General features: G+C 38.2%; 1 protein-coding gene across 1 annotated transcript; it reads left to right on the top strand.

Moving 5' to 3' along the window:
* Positions 1–739: 739 nt before the first annotated feature.
* Positions 740–16,571, top strand: LOC113515292 (required for meiotic nuclear division protein 1 homolog). The gene is made up of 8 exons (XM_052901727.1): positions 740–1,242; positions 2,220–2,375; positions 3,777–3,854; positions 5,341–5,418; positions 6,227–6,353; positions 8,447–8,602; positions 9,584–9,732; positions 14,640–16,571. The coding sequence occupies exons 1-8, from the start codon at positions 872–874 to the stop codon at positions 14,737–14,739; spliced, it is 1,215 nt and encodes a 404-aa protein (XP_052757687.1). The 5' UTR covers positions 740–871; the 3' UTR covers positions 14,740–16,571.
* Positions 16,572–17,120: the final 549 nt, after the last annotated feature.

Here is a 17,120-nt window from a genome sequence, read left to right as displayed (position 1 = left end):
TTGGGATAAGGGTAGGAAGACGATGACAGAGTAAACAAGTATGCAAATCATCTGATGATGTATTAGCACTCACAATATCATAGGTGCGTATTAATTCTCCAATACGATAATCAAATGAATCGTAAGTAAATACGATTTTCTACAAATGTTATTCACAAGAACTTAAACTTCCTATAAACTTATTTTAGTTATTGAAATGTTTTGATACTTTCTTTCAAATTAAGAATTTATCGCAAAAGAAAAAGACAAAACACTTTAATAGATAAAATAGGTTTATAAATAGTAATTTGCCTATGTCCACCGTTTGGAATATTATGTGTTTATAAAAACTACAAAACAATTTTAATGGTTGATAATAGAATAGTAACCCTGCATTTTTATAAATATGGGGATAATCTCTTATGTTAATGAAAGTTTATATTGTTTTTTATATATTATAAAAAAATTAAGTTGTTATTAAGAATTTTTGTTAAGTTGTTACTGAAAATTGTTCAAAAAATTATGAAGGTTTTGTAAATAGATTAAAAAGTCATCAAAATGAATTCGGCATGGTAGAACATATCGCGTAAAACATACACATAAAAAAAAAAATAAACAAATTGTGAGTTTCCTTTCTTGAATTCGCTTAATAATATTTGGCATTTTAAGATTTTTTCTTTACTGTTTAATAAAACAAATTTTAGAGAACTGGTAACACTGATAAAATACTGGTAATACTGACATAATAAAACAAGAACTTCAGGTAGAATTAAAAAAATTGTTAAAAAAAACAGTAAAAAAATAAACTGTCATAATAGTCGCATAACCTCAATTTATGTAATACTTGGGCAATAAAATATTTTTTTTCAACTTTTATTTTTTAATCAACACAATGACAGTGTATTTATCAAGAATTGCGTTTAATATGCTAAGGACATCTTCGGGAAGATGTCTGAACGTAACTATTTCCACCGAGACTGCTTACACCAATTCAAACATTTTCTTTTCAAAAAACGATTTATTTTCCATTGTCCGGAGAGGAAATGTTAGAAATTATTCCAGTGATGCTATCCATCCTACTGCGGCATTGGAAAATTCGAGTATACCGTTGAAAAAGAAGACTATTCATAAAAAAGCGGCATTGGCAGATTTGCCGCAAAAAGAGGGACATTATTTGACGATGGCGTATGCCACGGCCAATTCATACGATCTCAAGGGCCTGAAGGAAGCTCTTCTGCAACAGAAGCTGTACGAACCCGGAACGTAAGGTTTTCAGTTGTTTTTATGATTATGATGCAATACATAATTTTCTTGTATACAAAACACTTGTATTTATTTACAAACTGTTATTTACATAGTTATCACTACATAGTATAAAACAAAGCCGCAGTCGCTGTCTGTCCATTTCTATGTATTCTTAAATCTGTAAAACTACACAACGGATTTTGAAGCGGTTTTTTTTAATAGATAGAGTGATTCAAGAGAAAGGTTTATATGTATAATACATGCATAAAATTGTAGAGAAACATTGATAATTTTAGAAATTTCTAATATGATGTGATGAAGTGTGCACCCGTGCGAAGCCGAGGTGGGTAGCTAGTATGAAATATAGACAGCCATTTGTGCAAATATATTAATGATGCATGCTATTTAGGATTATTTCTGCTTTTTGTAACATATACCATAGTATAAAATGGCAGTTAATAAAGGTATGAATAAAAATTAAATTCTTTTATCCTATTATATTATGAATTTGAAATAATAATATTTTTTATCCAAGCGAGTTTATATTTACAAGTACTTTTTAATAGTAACTTTTTTTATGATTCCATCACTCATTCGGAATGCATTTTCAGTTGAGAGCAAAAGTACAAAAGTTTGTGAGGACAGATGGATGTTTGTTAATTTTTCATGTAAAATGAATGGATTTTTTTTATGAGTGATAATGGAATGGTAACCCCACCCGCGCTATCGGTATACACCGGCGGGGCACCAGTGAAGGATGATAGGTGAAGATGAAGCAGGCCAGTTAGCCCATCGTGACGAATTCATCAGGAATTAACCATGATAGTTTCCAGGGGGAACCGCGAGGAGGTCGACCTGGTTGGGTATATTGCTAGCATATTCTCAGTCTCCATTACTAACAATCCCTTTCCCCCCAGTGCAAAGGGTTAACAAATTATGCTCCACAGTTGTGAAATAGATGCATTTTTAATTGACGATCCATTCTCTGTTTTCAGACTGCAAGCCCAGGAGATAGGTGATGTGGTGGTCGCCAATGCTGTATACAGAGTTGGTGATGAGCCACGCGAGATCATATTCTTCAGTGAGGGTGCAGTTGTTTTTTGGAACTGCTCCGAGTTGGAGGCGTCCAATGTGTTGGATTTCATTAAAAAGTAAGTTTCATGTTCTCAAAATTAGATCAGGATAATTAATTAATTAGCTGCTGAGTTGACAAAGAAAGAATTTTTTTTTTATTCTCTTTTTGTCTATTTTAATATTTTATTTTTTACAGACTACTAGTAGGGGGATAATGATGAGTTTTTAGGGATCAAAACTTTTTTTTTCATTAATATCATCACCAATACCTCTATTTTTATTTAACACTTTATTGCATCAACATTACAGGTTTTTTTTAATGGGTGAAAATGGTAATGGAGACTGAGAATCCCATTGCTGGCAATATCCCCAACCAAGTCAACCTCCTCCCGGTTCCTGGAAACTATCATGGTTAATTCCTGATGAATTCATCATGATGGGCTAACTGGCCTGTTTTCATTCTCATCTATCACCCTTCACTGGTGCTCCGCCAGCGTATCCCGTTAGCGCAGGCGGGGTTACCATACCATTTTCATCCAATAAAAAAAAACTTTAATATTATATACAGAGTGTAAGGGATAGATTGACAAAAAAGTGAAACAGTGAATCCAAACTATAAGGGGGAAAAGGAATTGTTAGTAATGGGGTCAAATAGCCCCATTAATATCAATATACCCTGTCAGGTCGACCTCCACATGGTTCCCCCTGGAAACCATCGTGACTAATTCTAGTTGAATTCGTCAGAATATCACTGGTGTCTCGCCAGTGTATACCAATAGCGTAGACGGGGTTACCGTCCCATTATCGCCCATTAAAAGACTATTAATCTGAACTAAACATCAGTGGAAATTCATTTCGGAAAATATATTTTTTTTTAAATGTCAAAATTACGAATAGTTAATTATAATATGGCTGTGATCCATTTCCGGTGGGAAACTAATCTACCGTCGATTCGGACCATCTAAATCAGCTATTTTCGTTTTGGCTAACCTGTCCCTTCCATTATGTATTAAGCAAGACACAAGCAACTCTTCTCGTATTGCAGGTCTTCAAGGGTTTTTTTTATACAACTTTGAATGACAAACAAGCTAACGGCCCACCTGATGGAAAGTGGTAACCGTCGCCTATAGACATGAGCAGTACCATGGACATAACAGAGTATACTGTTTCGCCCATGATACCCCCCATGTGTTGTCATTCCTGAGGACTCAGATTTTATTCCTCTGTACATTGTAAATTCACGCCATATCTTACCCTTCAAACCAAACACATCCATGCAAACACAACTGCTTCACGGTTGAAACACGAATGGGACCCTACACAAGCAATCGACTTTTGTACAAAGTCTCCCTCTGGTGAGGGAGACGGTAGCCGCTTTCCATCAGGTGGACCGTCTGCTCGTTTGCTTCTTTAACTTAAAAAAAAATATATATATAACCATATATCTAACCTTAATATATGTATGTATGTAATTTCAGATACGAAATCGAGAGCTACCCAACAGAAGTGGTGGATAGAGAGAGAGAAGTCATGAGTTACTTTTATCAACCAAACGCGTAGGTTCAATTCAATTCAATCATTAGATTAGATTTCTTTATTTGCGAGAACATTGTTTTTTACAGATATTGACAAATGTTCGCCTTATATTCTAAAGCATGCAAAATTATTATTGGGTACAAGATACATCACATTTAATACATACATATAAGTGCTAATTTATTTATTTATTTATTATTATATTTCTCACCACAAACAATTTAGGACTTAATATCTATAACTTGCAAAACATTTTAACAATATTATTTGTGGGAGCTGGTGCCTGTACTAGGTCTTAAACCTGTATTACAAGTCACCAGGACCCTTACCTCGAGCAGTACAAATTATACAGATGAAAACTTTCACAAAAAAAGGTGATGGTGAGTACATAAAAAATTCAGATACAGCGCGTATACAAAATAAATAGCTTTCGATATGTATAACATTAAAACAAAAACAAATTATATGCTAGGGTAATTAATAATAGAGTACAAATTATGTTATTCTGTAAATTTAATGCTATTTCACGTTGTAACAATTTAGGTCTTAAGTTATTAAAGGTAAAGAATCGACACGAACCCTGGTAGGGCGCAGCGATCACATTAATAAATATTTCATAAAGTACATAACAAAATTTTTACATTATATATATGTATCGTCGATTAACATAAAATAAATAAAACATTATTACATTGAAACAAATAGGTACAAATACAATTAAATTTTCTCATTGAAAAATTCCTGTAGTGTATAATAAATTTTTGTAATTAAATATTTTTTTTAGAGGTACTTTTTAAACTTTTTAGAACTAGTTCTTTTAACTAGCTATCTAGTTCTTTATTTTCTCAATACGAAGTCTGTGATAGTCATTTTATCTATCCACAATTTATTGTTGTAAACTTGACTTTTATCTAAAAAAAAAAAAACCAACAGGTCTATTTCTTGCCTGTTCCTCTCAGTTGAAATTACATTCCGAATTGGGCGGTAGTTTCATAAAAAAAGAATGGCCTATTAAAAAATGTTTATTTGTGTATGTATATATGTATTATTAAGTTTATTTGAATAAAAAATATTTATTATTATTATTATAACTTGATTATTTATTTAGTGTTTTAATTTGTAAGATTTTTGCAATTTCGTAAATGCTTACAAGTTTATTAAAATACACAATACATACATTTAGGTGGGAGAGGGATTGTTAGTAATGGAGACTGAGAATCCCATTGCTAGCAATATACCCAATCAGGTCGACCTCCTCGCGGTTCCCCCTGGAAATTATCATGGTTAATTCCTGATGAATTCATGATGGGCTAACTGGTTTTCATTCTCACCTATCACTCTTCACTGGTGCTCCGCCAGCGTATCCCGTTAGCGCAGGCGGGTTACCATACCATTTTCACCCATAAAAAAAATACATACATTTAGACATATAATATTTTTCATAATTATTTATTTAGATTTTTTTTGGTTATAAAACATCTGGAATTTTTGGGTATTTTTTTCCAGAAAGAAGTGTTACTTGCAAGAGTCGTGCTTTGTAATGGTGCCAAATAAGGATAATTCTCTGGAGAGGTATACCTTCAGGTAAGAATGGCAATTTATATATTTTTTTGATTTTTATTTTGTTAGTTCTGTGTTCTTTATAATAAGCGACTACTGCAACAAAACACTACACAAGTGCAAAATAAGGGAAACTTGAGACAAGACCTTATATCGTTCTATCAGGAGAGGTTTGAGTCCTACAGTAAAAAGTTTCCTACAGTTAATTCTATGCTGGGAGCACACGGTATGAAAATCGATATATAGATTATTACCAATAACAATAATTACAGGTAAAAATAAACAACAAAAAGAGAAAAAATCAATACATTTTGTTATATATGCACACCTTCAGCGAGATGTACCTATATAGCGCTGATTTTCAGGCGGCCCCTTACCTCATTCAACTTTAGCATTCATGCAGGTCGCCAATACCCATTTTTCAGTTAGAAGACTTAATACACTGATCAAAAAGAAAAAAAAAAAAAAAATAAACTCTGAATAGAAGATGATCACAATTGACAATGACATTATCATCTCTCTCTTTTTATTTAAGAGTTTCCTCTTGTCGGTGCAACTAATTCATGCATCTTCTTCCAGCCAGCTCTATCCCAGGCCATATCCTTGACCTCCCTATACGACATGACACCTAGTGTTTCTTTTATCTGTCCCATGTAGTTACTCCTCGGTCTTCCTTTTTAAGAGCATAGTAGAAGGAAAAATAGAGGGAAAAAGAGGAAGAGGAAGTCCGAGGACTAACTACATTATCATTATAAAAATAAAAAAAAAAGAAGTGAAGCGCCATGTACACATATATGGTGCGTTAAATCTGGTAATGAATGGTGCTCGGCAGCCAGGCGATGGCGCAGTCGGCGCGGCTGGGCGCGTGGGAGGCGCGGCTGGAGGCGCTGGCGGCCGCCGTCAGCTACCACACGCGCCGCATGCGCCGCACCGGCATCGCCCAGGTCGACAAGAAGGAGGTACGCGCTCTACAGCTTACACCTCTCTCCAACCACTTCCCAGCTTCCAATGTCTTGTTGCAGGGGGGAAAGGGATTGTTAGCAATGGAGTTTGACAGCCCCATTGCTAGCAATGTGCCCTATTAGGTCGACCTCCACGTGATTCCCTCTGGAAACCATCGTGAACAATTCTCGTTGAATTCGTCACGATGGACTAACTGATTGCTGCTTCATCCTCACCTATTGTCCTTCACTGGTGTCCCGCCGGTGTATACCGATAGCGCAGTATGGGGTTACCATTCCATTGTCACCCATTAAAAAAAATATTTTGTTTCCGGGTCCCAGCTATCTTCTATCGACTGAATCCTTCTTTACTGCTCCAAACTTCCCTGCTTTTAACTTCCATTACTCTGATTTTTGCTTGCTAAATTACTCGCTTCCATTATTCAACATCCTGGTTCCGGATTCCAAGTTATTGTTTTCCGTTCTTAGCCTTCTGATCCTAGGTTCCAACATTCTGATTCTCCTTCCAACTTTTTCATCGTCGCTCCCAACTCCCAAATCCCAGTTTCAACTTCATGGCTTCAGCTTCCAACTCTAATATCATTTACCTTACCTACCTTTGCATTATATAAAATAGAATCTTTATGAGTAGGTACGATAAACATAAAATATGTTCATAATCATAAAACATTTTCGTTGCCTAAACTACCCTCACGTTACTTGGCGTTGATGTTACAAAGTAGATACATTTCATTTCATTTTTGTACTGTCTATTTTGATGTAAAAAACTAACATTGGTGGGTGGCGATTGTCATTTATTTGTTTCACAGAATAACTAGTGTACTTTCTTTATTTTTCTGGTCTGATCTTAAGATTTAATATGTTCTAGTTGTTAAGCTATCACGTTGTGTGAGATCTATGTGTATACTCTCTGTATGTATCGAATCAGTTGTATAAAAATAAATATTATTATTATTATTATTTTCTCGTCATTTTCTGTTCTTAGATTCCAACTTTCTGATTACCACTCTTAATTCTCTGCTTTTAATTTTCATTCCCCTTCTTTCTTCGTACTTTCTGATCCTCTCTCCCATTTATTTATCTCCCGTTCTTAATTACCTGCTTCTCACTTCCGACTTCCTGTTGTTTCCTAGTGCCCTGCTACTTATACCATGGATCGACAACCTTTTCAGTCGAAAGAGTAAAAAATTACAATTGGCAAAATTTTAAAGTTATGGAGCCACAAAAATGTTTCATGCCAACAATAATAGATAACAAATAGTATTTGCATAAATAAAGTTTAGTGCCTAATCCTCGTTAATTGATTCAGTATGATATTTTTTTATAAAATAAATATTATTTGTGTATGGAACTAAAGAGTCGCAGTTTCACATCCAAAGAGCTGCACATAGCTCACGAGCCGTAGGTTGCCGACCCCTGACCTAATACCATTCTATAACATCAACATCATCATATCAGCTTTTAACTGTCCACTGCTGAACATAAGCCTCACCTTGGGGGGTTTTGCCAGTAGTTGCCACGCTTGGCAGGCGGGTTGGCAACCGCAGTTAGGCTTTTAGAGATGTTTTAAGAGGGACGCTGCTGCCCATTCCTCGCTTTCCTTTAGTCGATTCTTACGACGCCCACGGAAAAGGAAGGGGTGGCCTATTCTATGCTGGGACCATACGTCAAAACTATGTTAACTACTTAATAGGAAAAACCTCAAAATAATGGACAATAATGGGTCATTGTCCATTAAACAAACATTTATACACAATAGAAGCCACAGACAGCCCTCTATGTCGAGGCTGTTTCGACGCCGAAGAAACGGCTGCTCACGTAATCCTTAACGAATGTGAACCTGTGGCCCCTCAACGTTTAGATATCCTCGGAACGGTGAGGTCGCTCTGTGAGGCTTGTGAAGATTCCCAGGAAGCTTCTGTGCTTCTGGACGAAGTTGGGTTGGCTGTACTAGCCACGACTCATACGCACAACGGCCCAAATGACAGGCTAAGCGCGGAAAATAGAGTCCTATTTACATTATATTACAGTTGCCACGCTTGGCAGCTGTAACATATAGAGTATAAATACCAGTTGTAATTGTATGGCAGGTGGTACGCAAACTGGGCGAGCTGTTCGCCTTACGCCACACCCTCAACGTGGAGTCGGATCTGCTGGACACGCCGGACTTCTATTGGGAGCAGGAGGAGCTGGAGCGCCTCTACTCCAGCACCGTCGCGTACTTCACCATACCGAGGAGGACCAGGGTTAGTTTAATAATAATAATTGTGTTCGCATGGCTGCGTTTCGGTTTGAAGGGTGGGATATGACGTGAATTTACAGGGTACAGAGGAACAACACCTGAGTCCTCAGGAATAGCAACGCATGAGGGGTATCATGGGCGAAACAGTATACTCTGTTATGTCCATGGTACTGCTCATGTCTATAGGCGACGGTTACCACTTTCCATCAGGTGGGCCGTCAGCTTGTTTGCCATTCTAAGTTGTATAAGTCAATTCTCAAATGTTGGCAGTCACATGCACACGAGTGGTAGTGGAATTAAACAAAATAATCAACTAATCGGTGACAATAATGAGAAACGAGGATGTAGTCAAGTAATACATTCTCAATTGTCATTTCTCTCTGGTATCATCCGTTATAGTCCATGGGTTCAGAGGGGAAAGGACTACCAGTCTCATTCCTAGCAATATTACTACATATTACCCTGTCAGGTCAACCATCATCTGCTGAAACGATCATGCTGAATTCCAGGTATATTCTTCACGATGGGCTAACTGACCTATCTTTTTATTGTCACCTATCATCCCTCACTGGCGCCCTGCCTGTATATACCGTTAGTGCAGGAGGGGTTACCATTCCATTATTATTCATTAAAAAACCCATGGGTCCAGGGGGGAAAGGGATTGTTAGTAATGGAGACTAAGAATCCCATTGCTAGCAATACACCCAACCAGGTCGACCTCGCGGTTCCTCCTGGAAACTATCATGATTAATTCCAGATGAATTCATCATGATGGGCTAACTGGCCTGTTTTCATCCTCATCGATCATCATTCACTGGTGCTCCGCCAGCGTATCCCGTTAGCGCAGGCGGGGTTACCATTCCATTTTCATCCATAAAAAAAAACCCATGGGTCCAATGTGTACCTCAGACATCATTATGAATTAATAAAAAAATATTTCTATATTCTACCTATGTTTTCGATCTAAATTGTAACTTCCGCCCAGGTTCTGAACGAGCGGCTGGCCCACTGTGTGGAATTGCTGGAGCTGCTGTCCTCGTGGGCGGCGGACAGGCACCACGTGCGGCTCGAGTGGATGGTGATCGCTCTCATCCTGGCTGAGGTCTGCTTCGAGCTGATGCACTTCTACGAGAGGTACGCCATCAGGCACGCTGATGTTCTCACCTAGTTGCTGGTGGGTGCGGCCTTCGGGGATGATGACTTGGAGTACGCTGTGTTTTGAGTTGGTTAAATAATCTTAGACACTTATTAATGTAATAAACTAGCGTAGTCCCGCGGATCTGCTTGAATAACGTTAACAGTAATAGTATCTCAGTAATATTTTAGTAACATATATATAAAAAAAAGATTATGTACTCTCAGATATGTCTTTGTACATAATTGAAAGCTTCGCTCTGTCCTGGAGTGGGCATAAGACAGTTCTGTGCTGGGTATGGCCCATCTGGCCCCACTTAAATACACTTATGCAAGTGAAGATGCAGTCGGAGTTATTCATGTTTTAACCAACTCAAAATCTGTTATGCCTGGTAATGGGAATTATATGTGATATATTAGTAATACATAATATAATTATGTTATATTGTTCCTGTAAAAGTGATTGTATTTTAAGTGTATGTAAAATTGTATAATGTATGGGTAGTGTAATTAATTTTGTAGTATATTTATTATATTGTATGTTTTTTTAATGGATGAAAATGAAATGGTAACAACATTTGTACTATCGGTTTTTGTCAGCAAGGTACTAGGCGAGCATGAAATCAAGTTAGTTGGTCCATCGTGACGAATTAACAAGGAGACTTTGTACAAAAGTCGATTGCTTGGGCACCTCTGTCCCATTCGTGTTTCTACCGTGAAGCAGTTGTGTTTGCATGGCTCTGTTTCGGTTTGAAGAGTGGGATATGGCGTGAATTTACAGGGTACAGAAGAATAATATCTAAGTCCTCAGGAATGGCAACGCATGGGGGGTATCATGGGCGAAACAGTATACTCTGTTATGTCCATGGTACTGCTCGTGTCTATAGGCGACGGTTACCACTTTCTATCAGGTGGGCCGTCAGCTTGTTTGCCATTCTAAGTTGTATAAAAAAAATTACCACAATGGTTTTTTTTAATGGATGATAATGGAATGGTAACTCCGTCTACGCTATCGGTGTACACTGGTGGGGCACCAGTGAGGGATGATTGGTGAAGATGATAAGGCAAGTCAGTTAGCCTATCGTGGCGAATTTAACGATAAATTAGTCACGATGGTTTCCAGTGGGAATCGCGTGGAGATCAACCTGATAAGGTATATTGATAGCAATGGGGACTAACTTCCCCATTACTAACAATCCCTTCCCCCCTACCACGAGGGTTTCCCAGGGGTTAAGAAGATCAACCTGATAGCAGTGTGAACTAACCTCCCCTAACAGTGTGGAAAGGGATTGTTGACAATGGAGTTTGACAGCTCCATGGCTAGCAATATGCCCTCCTATTAAGTTGACCTCCATGTGGTCCCCCTGGAAACCATCGTGAACAATTCTTGTTGAATTCGTCACGATGGGCTAACTGACCTGCTTCATCCTCACCTATCATCCTTCACTGGTGCCCCGCCGGTGTATACCGATAGCGCGGATGGGGTTACCATTCCATTATCACCCATTAAAAAAAAAAACTTCTTCCAACAACTTGTTCTCCTCAGTGAGCAGTGATGGTTGAGGATGAAGCTGTTTGTAGATTTCATTGCATTTTAAAGCAGTTATTTTGTCAATTTATGCATTATGCTTCCTGTTAGACACAAGTGTGCCATATTTATTATATTTAATAATAAATTAAAAATAAATATACTAATTGTGCATGGGGGAATAGAATAACTGATATATTAAGATTAATACTTTATTATTATTATTATTTATTAATTATATGTAAGACATTTGTAATATAATAAATTTTTGTAACACATATGACTCTATATGCCTATAATTATATTTTTTTAATTAATTTCTATTTCGTGTTGTGTTTTTAATTATTTGTGTAGTTTTACGAATAAAAATAAGCAGTAGTTAGATAGATAGATACGATAAACACTTTATTTGAGCCATTTATGACACATGTAAATTAATTTATGAGTCCTCAGGAATGGCAACGCATGGGGGGTATCATGGGCGAAACAGTGTACTCTGTTATGTTCATGCTACTGCTCATGTCTATAGGCGACGGTTACCACTTTCCATCAGGTGGGCCGTCAGCTTGTTTGCCATTCTAAGTTGTATAAAAAAAATATACAATCAAATTAATTACACTTTTTTTTTAATGTAAAACAAAAGATGAAGTATGGAAATATGTTTTCGCCAAGTGTGTCGCAGTGACCGAAAATAGGCTACAGCTCAGTGATAGTTTTGCTTAAAAGCAAACCACTGATTTTCAGCTGCAGCCTGAAGTTAGCAATACGTAGAATCTAATATCGAAATAATATGTTATTTCAACTATATATTTTTTAAGCTACGCCCTAAGTATATATTTTTATACTTTGTAAACATATGTATATAAACTTATTTAGTTGTGATATAAATTTATTTATTAAATACAAAAATGTTTTGTTATGAAATAAATAAATGAATGTTTTCAAATATGTATATTTTATTGATCGAGGTATCTGAACCGACAGACAGAATGTGGTCGATTTTAGGATGTCATTTCTCTAAATCTATCTTTAAAAATTTTAATTTGATTTTATAACACAATAATTATTCTAAGGACCATATCGTCATAGTCGTAGAATACTGACGGATCTGACGAAGATTACATATAAAGATCCGTCAGTATTCTACCACTATGACGATATATAGATCCGTCAGTATTCTACGATTATGACGAAATAATTTATTAAATATGAGATATATTTTTAATGCATTCATATAAAAAAAATATTATAATTTTTCACGTAACTATGTGTTAATGATGTGCGTTTGCGTTTTGATGATGAACGGATGATATGATGACGATGATGATGAATAAATACACCTAGTATTTGAAGCGGTTTAACTAGGGCAAATAAAAATAAATTATTTTGAAGCGTTAATGTACCTAATATAAATTTGATATACAGCGCTGAAGGTTGTTTTGCAAGTAAGGTTACAGTTTGAAACCTGAAAGGTCATGTAAATTTCTCCTGCGTTATGATTGGCGTTCTCGCGATGTCGTGATGAGCGTCTCTTGTGACTGGTTTTTTTTTATGAGTGAAAATGGTATGGTAACCCCGCCTGCGCTAACGGGATACGCTGGCGGAGCACCAGTGAAGGGTGATAGACGAGAATGAAAACAGGCCAATTAGCCCGTCATGATGAATTCATCAGGAATTAACCATGATAGTTTCCAGGGAGAACCGCGTGGAGGTCGACCTGGTTGGGTATATTGCTAGCAATGGGATTCTCAGTCTCCATTACTAACAATCTCTTTCCCCCCTCTTGTGACTGGTTGATGTTGTGTGTGATCGTCTATTAATGACTTAGCAGTCGCTTTACCGCTGAAAACGCTTCATCATACGTAGCAGTGATGAATATTCATGACATATTGTTAATGCTTTAAGACTATGAAATTAAAGTTTTTTTTTAATGGATGATAATGGAATGGTAACCCTGCCTGCGCTATCGGTATACGCTGGCGGGGCACCAGTGAGGGATGATAGGTGAGAATGAAAAGACAGGTCAGTTAGCCCATCGTGGTGAATACACGTGGAATTCGGCACGATGATATTTCCAGGGGAGACCACGTGGAGGTCGACCTGATAGGGTATATTGCTAGCAATAAAACTGGCATTACTAACAATCCCTTCCCCCCATTTAAAGAATTAAATTAACAGATAGATTTAGAGAAATCGTACCTGAGAATCGATTCCGTTGTCCTGTCTAAATTCTATTTTTTTTTTTTCCTAAAAACAGCTCTTTCTTGCATGGTTGTTTTTCGGTTTGAAAGGTGAGAGGTGACAGTAAAGTTACTGGTCATTCTCGACTTCAGATCTTCATGTCACAAGGGTTGTTAAGACAAGAGTGATCTGGTGTTGGAGGTGTTCATGGGCTGGGTAGTCACCATAAGGCGGGCCGTATAAATAAATACTCTTAAATATAATACACAGTTCCATTTGGTTCCAAACTACATAAACAAAGATTATACTGCGGATAAGCAATTGATAGACATAACTAAATACATATTATATGTCCCGTGTGGTCCCGGCATAGAATAGGCCACCCCTTCCTTTCCCATGGTGTCGACTACTAAAGGAGGACGAGGGATGGGCAGCAGCGTTCTTTTTTTTTTATACAACTTAGAATGGCAAACAAGCTGACGGCCCACCTGATGTGAAGTGATTGCTTGGATACCTCTGTTCCATTCGTGTTTCAACCGTGAAACAGTTGTGTTTGCATGGTTGTGTTTTGGTTTGAAAGGTGGGATATGGCGTGAATTTACTGGGTACAGAGGAATAACATCTGAGTCCTTAGGAATGGCAATGCATGCGGGCATCATGGGCGTAACAGTATACTCTGTTATGTCCATGGCACCGCTCATGTCTATAGGCGACGATTACCATTTTCAATCAGGTGGGCCGTCAGCTTGTTTGCCATTGTAAGTTGTATAAAAAAAAATGTAATTGGTAGATCGTACAGGGTTTCGTCAGTAAACAGTAGATCTTGGGTCTAGTCAAGTTGGCCACCCCTGCAGTATACCACCACGGTTGTCTTTAGTTTGTTTTTATGGGTGATAATGGAATGGTAACCCCACCCGCGCTATCGGTATACACCGGCGGGGCACCAGTGAAGGATGATAGGTGACGATGAAGGCAGGTCAGTTAGCCCATCGTGATGAATACAACAAGAATTGTTCACGATGGTTTCCAGGGGGAACTACGTGGAGGTCAACCTAATAGGACATATTGCTAGCAATGGGGCTGTCAAACTCCATTGCCAACAATCCCTTTCCCCCCGGTTGTCTTTAGTTATATGCGATGCTTCAAAGTCATCCTTTTACAGAAAGAAAACCACTCATCCTTTCATTGTCTGATGCAGGAGTCATACTCGGGAACGCCCCAGAGGCTTCGACCGTCCTACCTTCACCAGCGAACTGGAAGAGAATCTATTCCAAGACTTATCAATAGTGGACACGTAGGGGAATATTAAGAGAACGTGTTTTAAGTGTTGCGTGTTCAAAATATTATCAAGGACTATCTTAGTGCATGAAGAGAGAATGGCAACCCCACGTGCTAATGGTTTAGTGAGGGATGAGTTTTTAATATACATGAATTTACTGGGTACGGAGGAATAACACCTGAGTCCTCAGGAATGGCAACGCATGGGGGGTATCATGGGCGAAACAGTATACTCTGTTATGTCCATGGTACTGCTCATGTCTATAGGCGACGGTTATCACTTTCCATTAGGAGGGCCGTCAGCTCGTTTGCCCTCTAAGTTGTATACAAAAAATGTGTAAATGGAATGGTAACCCCGCATGCGCTATCGGTGTACGCTGGCGGGGCACCAGTGAGAGATGATTGGTGAGGATGAAAGCAGATAAGTTGGCTCACAATGATGAATTCTGCTAGAATCCACCACGGTAGTTTCCAAGTGAAACCGCGTGGAGGTCGACATGATGGGATACGTTACATACTAGCCATGGGGCTAATAGACTTTATTAACCCTTTGATCGCGTATTTTTCCGCTTCATTTCCGCACTTTGCTTTGACAACAAATAGCAGTACGGGATGCACGCTCAGAGGGTTACAATCCATGTGATGATAGGTGAGGATGAAGCCAGACCAGTTGGTTCAACGTGAAGAATTAACCATTATACATGCCAGGGAGGGAGGCCACGTAGAGGTCGATCTGATGTGGTATTTTTTTTTTTAATGGAAGACAGTGAAATGGTTACCCCGCCTGTGTTATCAGCATACACTGACAGGGCACCAGTGAAGGGTGATAGGTGAGGATGAAGCAGGTCAGTTGGCCCATCGTGACGAATTCAACAAGAATTGTTCACGATGGTTTCCAGGGGGAACCATGTGGAGGTCGACCTAATAGGGCTATATTGTTATCAATGGGGCTGTCAAACTTCATTGCTAGCAATCCCTCCCCTTCTATCGACGATCTTCATGGCGCAGTGACTGTGCTTTGCATATTTGAGGTCCCGTATTCGAATCTCTGTCCCGCCATTTTGTTATATGATATTTTCTATATTTGCCCATTCATGACTGGTTCTTAATGGGTGATAATGGAATGGTATACGCTGGCGGGGCACCAGTGAGGGATGATAGGTGACGGTGAAAGCAGGTCAGTTAGCCCATCGTGACGAATTCAACAAGAATTGTTCACGATGGTTTCCAGGGGGAACCATGTGGAGGTCGACTTAATAGGGCATATTGCTAGCAATGGGGCTGTCAAACTCCATTGCTAACAATCCCTTTCCCCCCGCTCATGGTTAGGTTAGGTATATATGAAATGTCGGTAGGTTTAGTGTTAAAATATTTGGTTTTAATGTAATAAATACCGGTTTAATTTATCTCTGACGGTCCCCGAGTGTCTACAGCTTGCGCTCAGTGAGCCGAGGCGCGCATTCAGCCTCGCGCCGCGTCACAGCCGCTCATGATTAAGGATCACGAATTGATCCTGAAACTAGTCTAACTTTCTCTAGATAATTATACTAATAATAGGATCTTCATCGTGCCTCTAATCAAACAGTTTATAATTACTCCTCACCATCCAAAGGTTGCCTGGAAGAGATCGCTCTTAGCGATAAGGTCGCCCATTGTTCTCTCATTGTGATTATTTCTTGTAATCGTTTATATCGATAATAAGTTTACTATTGTAATCTTATGGAGGAAACAATAAAGAGTATCTATCTATCTATCTGTGTATACGTAAGCTAAACCGGCAGTTATTATATTAAAATATAATATGTCCTTTGTAAAATCAAATGTTTGCTAAACTCTTAACAATAAAATTGATTTGTGTATATAGAATAAAAATAAATAATTAATAATGTTGTAATAAAAAAAATATAGAATCATGTACAATACTTTTATTTGTCCCGTGTCGGTCCCAACATAGAATAGGCCGCCCCTTTATTTCCCATGGGTGTCGTAAGAGGCGATTAAGGCAGGGCGAGGGATGGGCAGCAGCGTCCCTCTTAAAACATATCCAAAAACCAACCAACCAACCAGCCAAAAGCTTGGTAAGTACTGGTAAAATCCCCCAAGAAGGAGACTCATGACCAGCAGTGGACAGTTAATGGCTGACATAACATTGATGATATACTCGTCACATCGAAATACAGCCATGACAAGGCAACAGCTTCATGACAGAAATACGAATGGGCTAGACATACCCACTCAAAGAAGCAACTGCTGAGTTTATTGCCCGTTCTTTTTAGCTGAAATTGCATTCCGAATGGGCGGTAATGAAAAAAAAAAGACTATTCAAAAATGACTTCAAAAATGACTATTCAAAACTGACTTCCAAAATGACTATTCCAAAATGACTATTCAAAATGACTAT

Source organism: Galleria mellonella, unplaced genomic scaffold, assembly GCF_026898425.1.
Source record: "Galleria mellonella isolate WM207_F2 unplaced genomic scaffold, CSIRO_AGI_GalMel_v1 utg789, whole genome shotgun sequence".
NCBI classification, from domain to species: Eukaryota; Metazoa; Arthropoda; class Insecta; order Lepidoptera; family Pyralidae; genus Galleria; species Galleria mellonella.
This window is presented reverse-complemented; position numbering and strand designations above follow the sequence as displayed.